The sequence below is a fragment of the Brassica napus genome, chromosome C4 (genome assembly GCF_020379485.1).
Source record: "Brassica napus cultivar Da-Ae chromosome C4, Da-Ae, whole genome shotgun sequence".
NCBI lineage: Eukaryota > Viridiplantae > Streptophyta > Magnoliopsida > Brassicales > Brassicaceae > Brassica > Brassica napus.
Window position 1 is genome coordinate 59,690,163 of NC_063447.1, and position 13,054 is coordinate 59,703,216.

Genomic DNA, 13,054 nt, shown 5'->3' on the forward strand with positions numbered 1-13,054 from the left:
AGAGATAAGAGATAAGAGATTTTATAGCCTCAAGTGAAGTCTATAAACTCATAATGGTGAACTCCCAACAAGAAATGTCAAATCCTAACTTATTACACCAAAAAAAACTATCAACTTTCCTAACAACATCATTAATGTAAGCGGATTTTGTTTAAAACCTACTGTATACATCATAACTAAGCAGAAAACGATGTCAGTGTCTTTAATATACAACTACCACACACAACTTCAAATTAGTATTCAAGTTTTAAATCGTAACAACATCCCTTGTATTGAATTTTTTTAAAAAATAAAACAAGAGACGACTTGAAAGATGAAGTATAGAAGCTACATTTATTCTTATATGAACTATTAAGTAAACGATTTCACATATTTGATCTATGAACTATGGCTACGCGGAGACACAAAACCAGTTATAGGATCCAAAGCATCGAAACTAAACTATCAAACAGTTCTTTCATGTTGCTAAAATCAGTTACTGATTTGTTATACATTTGTTCTCGAACCATACAAATACGGAGTCTAGTTTTTGATCTCAAACAATCAAACAAGCTACAACCAAACTCAACGGTTCAATCTAAACGAGACAATCAAACAAGCTACAATACGAAACAATCAAACGAGCTACAACGACTACAATAGTTCAATCTATACAAAACAATCAATCAAGCTACATCGAAAATAATCACACAATCCAACCATTTAAATTTTTAAAAATCTATACGAAAGTAGGAAACATTTGCGAACCCTAGAATCTGTACAATTGTTCTCGAACAACATAGAATCTATACCACTACTCAGCATGCACTATTCCTAAACCCTATAATTTTCAATTTCAGATGGGAGTTAAAGAAAATACCTCGGTAACGGCTAAGGATTGAGCTCGGGTAGAGTTTCAGACGATTTGGGGAAGATGAGACCCTTCATACAAGACCGGAATCGAACGGAAGTCGATGGAGCTCGGGATCTCGATCTGCGGATCAAACGCCAACGGAAGCTGCGATCTCTCGTGGTGGTGAGTTGGGCTTTCGATTGAGGAGACACGCCGACAGAAACTCAGGTGAAAGAGAGATCGATCTGAGGAGATCAGCTTATCGCCTTCTTCATTTCATATTTCGCATTTGTGTTTCAGAATGAGATTGACGCGAAGACACAGACAAACGCGACAATTTCATCTCCCAATCCCGACCCGACACGTAGCCTCACGGGACGAGCCCATCATCCCTTATTTTAGGTCCGTTCCACTCATTTTCTTTTTTTTTGGATTTATTTTCGACCCAAATTTCTTAAGGGCCCTGCCTTAAGGGACCCCGATGCTGATGCTCTAAGATCTACGGACCGTCTTACAAAGCACAGCTTGTCCAAAACTACGATAACACCCTTCCGTTCAAAAGATTAAGATTGGTACGTGTCCACTGCCTAACCCAGCTTTTTCTTTTCCTCATACGTGTGTATGACTAGACACGTAGGCCCCACTCAGCAACCCGACAACCCTAATTAAACAAAAAATAAAATAAAACAAAATTAATTTTCTCACATATATATATTTCTTCTTGTCCCTTCTTCTCCTTTTCTGCGAGAATTCTTTTTTTTTTTAATCCTCTGTTGGGAGCAGCCATTGAATTTTGTTTTTTGGCTGCAAAAAATGGGAATTCTCAACGACGACGCCGTTTTAATCGAACCGGGAAAAAACTCCGGCGATCCCACCATGGTCACCGTGAATTGTCCAGATGAATCAGGTCTGGGCTCAACTCTCTGTAGAATCATCCTCGAGTTCGGTCTCTCCATTACCAAAGCAGGCATAAAAGTCTTAACCTTTGTCTTTTTCGGGGAATATACTCTGTTTTGTCGGTTACGAATATTCGAAATTTGATTCGATTTAATTATGTTAATTATGTGATTAATTCTAATTTATTGATGATTGTGAAAATGGGGTTGTTAATTGTTGCAGATTTTTCAACCGATGGAAGATGGTGTTACATAGTGTTCTGGGTCAGTCCTGATAACGGTTCTTCTAGATTCGATTGGGACAGCTTGAAGAACCGACTCTTGTCTGCTTGTCCGTCTTGTTTAGGTTCTTATTACTCCTCTCTTCAGTCTTCTAATGTCTCTAAGCCTCCTTCGCTTTATCTCCTCAAGTTTTTCTGCCGCGACAGGAAAGGACTGCTTCACGGTTTGGTCCCTTTACTTGTGTCTTTTTATATCTGTTTTTGTGTCTTAATGGTTTTAATTATAAAGTTTATTTTTTCTTGGTGTTTTTTTTTTGTAGATGTAACTAAAGTTCTGACAGAGCTAGAGTTTACTATCCAACGAGTCAAAGTCACGACAACGCCAGACGGAAGAGTCTTGGACATGTTTTTCATCACTGACGCAATGGATCTATTGCACACTAAGCAGAGACAAACCAAGACGTGTGACCATCTAACGGCTGTGCTCGGGGAACACGGTGTGAGCTGCGAGATTGAGCTAGCTGGTCCCGAGCTAGAGAGTCTCCAACGATTCTCAGCCCTTCCACCTGAGGCTGCCGATGAGCTCTTCGGCTCTGACGTTACTTCCATCTCCAACAAAGTGGTTCTCACGGTCGATAACCACTTAAGCCCAGCGCATACTTTGCTTCATATCAACTGTATCGATCAGAAGGGGCTTTTCTACGATATCCTCAGGACTTCTAAAGACTGCGACGTCCATGTAACGTTTTCAAGACTCATCTCTATAATCTCACCTCTGTCTAACTGATGTTAGTGTGTGATTGGTTCTTTATACAGATTGCTTACGGTAGATTCTCATCAAAGGTTAAAGGCTATAGGAACTTGGACTTGTTTGTGAGAGGCACGGACGGGAAGAAGATAGCGGACCCGAAACATCAAGACAGCTTCTGTTCTCGTCTTAAGGAGGAGATATCGTGTCCTTTGAGAGTTATAATCGCGAACCGAGGACCAGACTCTGAGCTGTTAGTAGCCAACCCTGTGGAACTATCTGGTAAAGGAAGACCACGAGTTTTCTATGATGTCACACTCGCTTTGAAGTCACTTGGAATCTGCATCTTCTCCGTAAGTAGATATTCATCAGTCTCAAAATGATAGAAAAATAATTGTTTTAGTAAGATATATTTTTACAATTTTAATGCATTTTTTTGTTAGGTAGTAATAATGATAAATTGTAAATTTTGAAGAAATTAATAGCGTTTATTGAATTTTGATTGTCTAATAGTGTTGAGAAACATTCAAACCCAAAAAATTGATGCATTTATAATTAAGATGTCTTTTTAGTGTGTGAAAGTTTCAAAATATACATTTTTGAAATGAAAGATACTCTTATATGTTTTTTGGGACAGGGTTATAAAATATTGTGAGTTGTGTTTCTTTTGTAGGCCGAGATTGGGAGGCACTCAACTTTAGATCGACAATGGGAAGTTTATAGATTTCTTTTGGAGGAGCGTCGTGAGTTTCCATTGGACCGAGCTAGGAATCAGATAGTGGAGAGAGTGACAAAGACACTTATGGGTTGGTGAAGTGTGTGAGAGACTTGAACGTTGTATGCTAGTCGATGGGGCCTTAAGAAACCGAGTCTTGGCTCGATGAAGATTTCGAGAGTGGTTGGTTGCTTTTGTGTGGAGCTTAGCTGAGTTGCGTTGTAATGATATGGAAAATTGTATATAAGGATTAAAGTGCAATTGCAATGAATGCTTTGTATCTCACTTTGGTTTAATCGAATCATACGACATGTGTTGAAGGAGTGTTGAATGTGCATGGATGGACGTGAAGAATGGGGCGAGGCAGGTTCGCATCGCAAAACCTGCACATGTAGCTGCTGTTATACACATAAGGGACGAGTGGCACAATCTGTTCTTGTATATTTAGATTTTGTTATCATACTAGACTACTGTTAAAAAATAAAAAAACTAGAATATGTTTGTGGTATTGGCATCGTCACTTTGAAAGCCACTCAACACAATTTCCATTCATCGTCTAATATTATGCTTCAGTATTTGTATCTGAATTCTAAATCCAAACCCGAGCTGAAATTCTGAATCTATATCCGATATGTAAGAAAATCTGAATGGAGGATTTTTTAAGGCGGTATTTCGGGTATCTGATGAAAACTTCGAAAACCTGGTCTACAGAATGATATTTTTTTTTAATTTAAACAAATATTTCAAATACTAAATTTTATGTTTATTTTGATACAATTTTAGAAAAAAGAATACTCGAAGTACAATACTCCAGTTTGATTTTAATTTAATTGGGAAATTTTTTGTAGACTTTGGCAAATTTACTCCAATCGAACTTGTGATCTGAATTGTTTTTCGCTTATCCAGTTTGATTTTAATTTAATTTAATTTTATTATAAGAATAGTTTATAAAAAAAATCGGAATGAGTTTTTGATCCGAATGAGTCTTAGGATATAGAGTTATAAAATTGACATAAACCTGACAAAATATCAAATTATTAAGTAATCACATTAATTTGTTGACTCGGGTAAAAACAGATTAACAATCAACAGTGTAGTTAGTTAACCAAAGAAAAAACAATTAACAGTGTAAGAAAGAAAAGAAAATAAAAAAATAGAAGAGGGAAGAGAGAGAAAAGAGGAGTGTAGGGTTAGAATAGTCGTTTCGTAATCCGTTATCTTCTCGGTCGTGTTTCAATCGGCGGCCAGAGGAGAAGACCCACCCATCTTCTCGTACTCGATCTCAAAACCTTCTTTCGATTTCCCTCGTTTGGATTTCATCTCCAGAGAGTAGTAGAGCAAGATGACGACGCCAATCGTCGGGAAGCAAGCTTCCGCTTCGGGTTCCGGAAAAGAAGAAGGCGAGCTCTCCACCTCCGATGACGATGTATTATTATCTCTCTCGATTTGTTTGTTATGTATTTAGGATTGAGTTCGCACACTCTACGCCTCGATTCTTAGTAGCGTTCGTTCGTTCGTTATCAGATTTCTCAAATCTGTCGTGCGTTCGTTGTATTGCCCCTGAATGCTTCTGATTGATTCAAAACCCTAAAACTTTTTAATTTTTTTTTTAGGTACAACCAATGCAAACGAGCACGAGAGCTCCTCTCACTGAACATGTCTCAGCTCCTTCGGCTAACACTAACATCCAAAGGCGTCTTCAACCTGGTAAAAAACAACACTACTATCTCTCTCATCTGCTTCTCAACCTCTCTAGGGGATTTATGAGCAAAGATAAGACTCACATCATCTCTCTATTTTTCCTAGTGCTTTGGATTGGTATAGGATCTTCTGTTACTTCACCCTATCTCTAGAATAGACCTTGATCAGTGTCAAACTATAACAGAAATAAGATTAAATCAATGTACAACAGTACTAGTGTGTGTGTGTTTTTTTTTCCTATTAAGTTGTTGCGTGTGGAGCATTATTAACCTGCCTTTTAGTATAAATATATTTTGAAGTTGCCTATAAAACAAACTAACTCGTTTTTTTTTTTGTTTTCAATTGTTTGTGACTTGTCAGGGAAAGCTGAATCTTTGATTACTACACCCTCGAAGGCGACCCACCCTGTAGGCCGGATTGTTAAGAAGCCAGCGGTGTCTACTACTCCCATTCATGGGAAGAAACTTCCTTTAAGGGGCAACGACAACAACCTTGTGATAGATTTCTCAGATGACGATAGTGGTAGCGAATCTGAAAGCAAAGGAAGGAAGCAGACACCGAAGATTCAACCAAAAGGAACCGTGCCTGGGAACAGGAACCCGTCTTCGGTTTTACAAACAAAATTGAAAGGGCCATTTCAAATTGATAACAGAGGATTTACGAAGAAGGCACCCTCCGCTAGCACCTTTGGTCATGCTGCGACTTCTAAAGCTCCCAACCTTGTGCTTCCCAAGGTAATTAAGAAAAATAGCCATACCTATGAGAGGAAGGTTAGCAAAGATACACCGCGTCCTGAACAGACTGTGGATCCCAATAGCAGCAAACTTCAGGATCTGAGGCAGCAGATTGCACAGCGGGAACAATGGGAAATTGAGCGGAAGCTTAAGGCAGTACAGACAAAGAAGGATGATGTTAACCCAAAAATCAGTCAAACAAGGAGTCTCGTTATGGTTTCTGGTAATGGTAAACAGCTCGAACCAAACGAACCTGCAAAGAAGCGCTTAAAAGTTGGTGGAAATGACACAAGTCAGCCTGTTATTGATAACAGAGTGCCAGCATCTACAGCTGCACCAATGAAAGCGCCTGGCATCGGTAAAAGTCTACTTTCAGGTGAGACTTAACGGAAAATATCGAATATCTACTGGCTTTTTCACTAGAAAGTTTATTTTGGTTAAGTAAATCAATGTTTTGATTTTCCTCCACTTCTGTTTTTTCTCTAGGCAATGCAAATGCTAGTTGCAAAAACGTTGGTAGTAACAGAGCTGAGACTGCTCACCCCGTCATTTCTCAGCATATTGTACAAGGCAATACAAGCTCAAGTGTCTTACAAAAAAGTGGAGTAAGTGTCATCATCTTTTGTATTTCTCCTTGACTAGAATTGGAATTATCGACTCTAAGACTATTAGTTAAACTATTTCTAGTGTTGGCCAGTGTTTTGTCAATTTATGCGCTTTTTTTTCTGTTCCAGAGCAAAGCAAATCATTCCGAAGGTGTAAGATGTGGCCAGCCAGATCCTCCTGTTCAGTTAACTTCAAGAGAACTGGAATCAGTGAAAAATGTTGGTAGCAACTTGTCGAGTGACCAGTTACCCAAAATAGTCAATGGAAACCATCAGGTATTTTCTATATCCTTGAATAGTTGGAGGCAGCTGGTATGATTTCATGATCCTTACTTTTGATTTTTTTGTTTTTCTGCTTGATTCAGCCTTCTCTGGACAATTCTGGCTTCTGGAACATCCCGGGAAATACAATTGCTCCTGGACATAGTCAACTGGATATGCTATATTTGACAAACCTCGAGGAATCTCTTGACAAAGACCTGGAGGAAGCACAAGAACGTAAACGCCTTTGTGAAATTGAAGAGAGGAACGCTCTCAAAGTTTATAGAAAGGCACAAAGATCGTTGATTGAGGCAAATGCCAAATGTGCAGAACTTTACAGTAAGAGAGAAACTTTATCTGCTCACTATGGATCTCTTATTGTGCGTGACACCAGATTGCTGTGGCCTTCTATACATCATGAGCACCCTGAAACTGGGTTTCGGTTCGTGAGTAACAGTGCTGAAAACATTGATTCGGCAACCAAAACGGACAACCCTCAGCATACTCAGCTAGAGACCAACCACATACATAACAACGAAAATGGTGGCATTCATTCTCTACATCGTCCCAATAGTGGACAGAATTTGGGTTCAGAGCCGTGCAGTGATCATGATGCTAGCACCTCGGATGGATTGCCTTACAGTGAGAAGCAAACTGCAAGTAGACTAGGCTCCCCGTCTAGCGATGCTCACATTTTGGCAGAAGATGAGTCATTTCCAGTAAACCATGAATCTACCGAAGGGAACATTGGGCATCAAGCAGAAAATCTTGAGCAAACACTAGGCAATCAGAATTCCTTGCTTATTGAAGCATCATTAAGATCTAAATTATTTGAGCGTCTGAGTATGCGGGAAGAATCTAGAGGTGGCACATGTGCCAATGGAGAGACTGTGGTAGATAGAGGGGTTGCAAGTGAACGAACCCAGAGAGATGGAAGTAGTCCTGTCTCCGAAAAAGTTCAGCATAGTGATTCTAAAAGTAAGTAGTTTATTCATAAGAGATTTGCATTTTTCTTGGTTATTTGGCTGGGCATTCACTTGACAAAAGGAGAAAAGTCATTTGCAGCCTTATTTTACTTTCAAGTCCTACTCTTAGAGATGATTGAGCTCAACTGCGGATAGCAAATGCGTGGTTCTTCATGTGCTTTAGTTTTTTTTAACACGTCTTCCTATTTTTTAATCTCAGAGCCAGACGCCAATAAACTGCAAGGAAGTCCCTCGGAACCACCAGTTGAACGCAGCACAATCATGGAGAATTTTGGATCATCTGTAGATATGGAGTCCCATGAAACTTCTCCAGAGGATGACCTTTTGTTGTCTGTAGCTTCAGCCGGCCCTTTATTTCGGAGCACAATTAATCATCTAAAGGTCCCTGGGTCTTCTATTACATCTCTGGGAACAGAATCTACACTTGAAAACAAGTCATATAGCGTATACAGTGATGTTAGACAACGTAACAGCTTGACTAGAACTCCAGTATATGAGAGAAAAGTTGACCTTTACACCTCTAATTTGAAGATGGACCCTTTTCGGCCTCTCTGCATGTACGAGTTGCGTGGAAGATGTAATAATGATGAATGCTCTTGGCAACATTTCAAGGATTTCGCTGATGACGGTTTGCATCAAAGTCAGAACGATCCTCCGGGTATGGCAGAAAATATGTATATAAGAATTCTAGAAACGATATTTTCTTTGCTAGAATTATAATTTTATGCGTTTTGCAGATTGTAATGTTGCGTCAAGTTTACATGAGAAGCAAGGATCACAGATTTTTGACGTGGTGCATTCACCAACTTATCTTGTCTGCTTGGATACAATGAAGGTTGATTCGTGGTCTTACGAGTCCCTTCTGGCTCAAAGACATGGGCAAATATGGGGGAAGCACTTTAGTGTCTGCCTCGCCTCATCGAACTTGCTTTACAAGAATATACCTGCAAGGGAAAACGAAGGTCGAATTGAAGTCCTAGGAAATCCAAGAACACACTCATCATACCTTAGGATCAAACATAGCTTGATGGTTTGTCTTTTTCTCTCTTTTTATTTAAACCTTTAATTATGATAATATCAAGCTGCAGATCTGACCAATGCTGCATTCTTTTATTGAAATTCTTACTACTGTATTGCACTCCCCTGCTTGGTGCATTCGTAGAATCTCCTTAATCAAGGCTCAGTTGCTGCTCTTGAATCCGTGGAAATGGCTCTTACTGTTTTCTGTCGGGAAATTGACCACTCAGAAGGCTTGATCCAGGCAATGTTGTTTGATTCCTGTTAATACTGTGTAGTATCACTTTAGCTCTCGTTCTTATTCTGGTGGCCATTTTTCTTTTCAGGCCCTTTCTGTTCTTTCACGAGGTCTTGAAGGTGATCCAGCTTCTGAGATTCTTTGGATTGTGTATCTCCTAATTTACTATTCACATGAAGGATCAGATGGGAAAGATATGTTGTCTCTTGGGGTATGTTATCACCTATTGCAATATTGCCTACATCTACATAGCCACACATCTACATTTTATGATTGATTATTTCTGTACGTTTGCATATATGTGTGTCCATATACATACAAAATTTGATGATTGTGATTCACTCAGCACTGGTTTCACAGTGATTTTGCAGTATGATTTTAATCTTTCCTGTGAATGCTTCACAATTGTGCAGCCTTAGTTTTATACGAGATAACTTTTTTTTAACTTTTCAGGTCAATCTGTGTAGCGGATCATACGTAATATGGCTTATGTACATCAACAGTCGAGGACAACTTAACGATCAACTAATTGCATATGATGCTGCCCTCTCGGCGCTCTGCAACCATGCTTCTGGGTCTATTGACAAGGATCATGCCAGCGCTTGCATATTAGATCTTTCATTGCAGATGTTCAACCTTATGTGCATTTCTGGGAACGTTTCGAAGGCAATCCAGAGAATATCCAAGCTACACGCTCCAGCAGCAGTTTCGGAGGACCCTGACTTTTCAATGATGTCTCAAATTCTGACATGCTTAACATATTCTGATAAATGTGTGTTCTGGATTTGTTGTGTGTACTTAGTTGTTTACAGGAAACTGCCTGGTTCGGTTGTCCAACGATTTGAGATGGAGAAGGAACTGCTAGAAATAGAATGGCCTTCAGTTGATTTGGTAGGTGATGTGAAGCAGACGGCTCTGAGTCTATTTGATAAAGGGATTTGTTCAGAAGAACTTTGCGTTAGTGATGACTCATCGGGAAATGGAAAACAAGAGCGCACTGCCGGGCTATTCGCTTTGAACCACGCACTGTTTATGATTGCAGTTGATGAGTTGGAAAAATGTAGGGACATTGTGAAGGCATCAGTTGAGCTCTACCCATCTTGCCTAGAGCTGAAACTGTTAGCAGCTAGGATGAAACCAAAGGAAACGTTGTCGTCTGTGTTTGAAGAGCTTCTCAAGCAGGAGCCAAAAGATGCTTCAGGCATACAATGGATTTGGAATCAGTACGCTGAATATGCTTTGCAAGGAGGAAGCAACGGCTCGGCAAGAGAGCTCATGTCCCGCTGGTATACCTCTGTATGGGATGTATCGTCCCGTAAGAAAAAGACAGCACTGACTAATGAAGAAACAGAGGAGGAAGGTGAGAGTGTTGCATCGGATCAGGTGGATGTGATGTTTGGATACCTTAATCTCACTCTCCATAACCTACTGCAAAGTAACTGGACCGGTGCTTGCTCGGCCATTGACCAAGCACTTAAAGCTACTGATCCTGATCATTTTATGCATTGCCTGAGAGAACATGCTGTGTTCCAGCTAATCAATTCGTTGCAAGCAACAGGCGAGTTTCCAGTCAACCTACAATTGAGATTACTCAACTCTTACCTTGATCAAGCAAGTTCTTTACCTGTAAAAGAGCCACTATCGTGGAAATTCATCAGCAACAGCGCTGAGAAACCAAGAGTGAGGAAGCTAGTAAGTAACCTTCTGGCGCCAGTTTCATCTGAACTCTTAGTGGTAAACACGGTTCTTGAAGCATGGCACGGACCATCTCTTGTACCGGAGAAGCTGAGTAAACAAAAGGAACTGGTGGATTTTGTGGAAACAATCCTAGGCTTGGTCCCGTGCAACTACCCGCTGGCTTTGTCTGTAAGTAAGCTGTTGAGGAAAGAAGAGGAGTCTGGTTCCTCGGGTGTTCACTTCTGGGCAGGTCTGAATCTTGTAAGTACAATTTCTTGTGCAATGCCAGTAGCTCCCGAGTATATATGGGTGGAGGCTGGAGAGATATTGAGCAATATCAACGGTTTCAAGACGAGAGCAGAGAGATTCTTGAGTAAAGCTGTGTCTGTATATCCAATGTCTGTGAAGCTGTGGAGATGTTATGGGAGTGTAGCTAGAAGTATAGAAGAGAAAAGAGGTGTTAAGATTGAAGAAGAAGCTAGAAAGAAAGGAATCACTCTGGTGGATTGAAGTTTGAAAAGCGGCTACTCGTGTTTTTCCCTTTACATAGTTAGAACACACAAAGAGTAGGGAACATAGTAAATGGGGATTTTTGGAGATAAGAAAGGAAAAGATATGGGAATACAGTTTTTGAAAATGGTTAAGTGAATACCACAATTGTTATACTCTTGTTCTGTTTCTAGCATAAGCTTATTTTGTTATACAATTTTACTCGTACCATGCTTTTGCATCATGGTGACAAACTTAATGATCACTTTGGATGGTCTTATCATGACTTGGTGTTCCCCTCTTTATGTATTTTCCCCTCTTCTGTCCATTTATTTACTAATCTTATTAAATAATTTATGTTTCCAGAAAAAAAAATAAAAGAGAAGACAAAAAAAAAAGAAGGGCCCAACCGGGTTCGAACCGGTGACCTATTGATCTGCAGTCAATTGCTCTACCACTGAGCTATGGACCCTTGTAGTGTATTTCTAATATCGCTAACTAACAATTCAAGTATAATCACGTCAATATTTCTTCTCAACGTTTGTTTCTACTCAATGTTACCAATATTTTTCTCAACGTTTGTTTCTACTCAATGTTACATGATCCAGATGATGCAGAAAAAGAACAAAAGTGGGTATTCTTAAATTTGGATCCATCATAATTAGCATCTCCTAATCTCTAATAATGACCATAATGAAAAGGATTTTAGTGGCTCAAGCTTAACAAGCTGACACAATGCATTTTACTTAACCACCAATTAGTATGCATTCTTGAACAACTCAAGAAATCTCCCTCACACTCCTACATTTGCTTTCACTCTCATTACTCCCACCCACAGCTTCACCAAACAAACTAGACTTCCCCAATAGAAACATGCTTAAAGTTCAACATTAGTTTTCCTTCTTCAACTAACCCTGCGAGTCTATATAATCTGAAAAGAAAAAAAATGAGAAAGGAAACAGAGTCTAGTTTATGTTCGTTTAGGGAGGAAACGTTTTTGTTAATCGGGACAAAGGGTATTTTGCAAATGTTTGGAAGACACGACAAGGCAAAGTCAATAGTACATCCGTACGTAAAGATTGACCAACCAGTGTCTGAGAAATATTTAGATTAACCAAAAAGTCCAAAAGTAACACCAAACAGACAGCGACGTCCACAACAATAATAAGTGACTCATTATCACAAACCTACCTCCCAAGTCAAACCTATTTTTCCTTTTAATAGATTCTTGATTATGAACTTGTTTATGTCATTTGTTTTCATATGTATATGTAGAGAGAGGAGGAATAAAGTTGATGGCTTGGGTCAATTATTTGGTATGTAAAGCGATCTCGAAAAGTTTGTAAAACTTCTTGCACATAGAATAATGAGTTTCCATTACTTCCGTACGACCATGGTGCGCAACAGGAAACAAAGTTATTACCATGGTTTTTGAACATTGTTTGAAGAAAATTAAATGGTCAAAAGAATAAAAAGCAATCAAAATAGTTTTTTTTTTTTTTGTAAATGCATTTACAAGTAGAGGGGATCGATTCATGACGGCTAGCCAGCCAAATGATGAAACAAAAATAAGCTTTGAGGAGTTTGATATGATCTGAAGTGCACCCCAAAGAAAACCTAAATCAGTTGTATTAAAATAATTTAGGTGACCAACAAGGAGTTGATCTACTTGATAATGTTTCTGGACCACATAGTAAGATTTAAGAGAGGGGTCGTTGGTTCTATTCCCGTTAGATAGAATATGCTCTCTTAAGAAAAGAAAATTTAAATTGACACGTTAGATCTCGATGCTTTTGATCCAAACTTTCTAACCATTTAAAAATTAAAAATAACTCTCCGATCTTTGATTTTGGTACAACCCAACAAAGATTATATAAAGCCAAAAAAAGTTCTTAGTTGAATTCCTACCAACATTTTCTTATCATAAACAATTG

General features: G+C 39.1%; 2 protein-coding genes and 1 non-coding gene across 4 annotated transcripts; 2 read left to right on the top strand and 1 right to left on the bottom strand.

Annotated features, from left to right (window-relative positions):
• The first annotated feature begins 1,544 nt into the window (after window positions 1-1,544).
• LOC106381742 (ACT domain-containing protein ACR9) lies at window positions 1,545-3,735 on the top strand. 2 transcript variants are annotated; one of them, XM_048755155.1, is made up of 5 exons: window positions 1,545-1,799; window positions 1,952-2,173; window positions 2,270-2,688; window positions 2,766-3,050; window positions 3,371-3,735. In XM_048755155.1, exons 1-5 carry the CDS (start codon window positions 1,646-1,648, stop codon window positions 3,509-3,511), a joined length of 1,221 nt encoding a protein of 406 aa, XP_048611112.1. In that variant the 5' UTR covers window positions 1,545-1,645; the 3' UTR covers window positions 3,512-3,735. The 2 variants fall into 2 exon arrangements, with proteins under 2 accessions (XP_048611112.1, XP_048611113.1); XM_048755156.1 differs by having other exon boundaries at window positions 1,568-1,739.
• An 830-nt stretch (window positions 3,736-4,565) lies between these two features.
• Window positions 4,566-11,406, top strand: LOC106381743. Its single transcript, XM_013821683.3, has 11 exons — window positions 4,566-4,838; window positions 5,026-5,119; window positions 5,474-6,223; window positions 6,334-6,452; window positions 6,582-6,728; window positions 6,818-7,691; window positions 7,899-8,357; window positions 8,437-8,729; window positions 8,862-8,960; window positions 9,043-9,165; window positions 9,408-11,406. The coding sequence occupies exons 1-11, from the start codon at window positions 4,755-4,757 to the stop codon at window positions 11,139-11,141; spliced, it is 4,776 nt and encodes a 1,591-aa protein (XP_013677137.1). The 5' UTR covers window positions 4,566-4,754; the 3' UTR covers window positions 11,142-11,406.
• A 114-nt stretch (window positions 11,407-11,520) lies between these two features.
• On the bottom strand, window positions 11,521-11,592 carry TRNAC-GCA. The gene has a single exon. It is a non-coding gene; the product is annotated as a tRNA-Cys (tRNA).
• Between the last annotated feature and the right edge of the window lie 1,462 nt (window positions 11,593-13,054).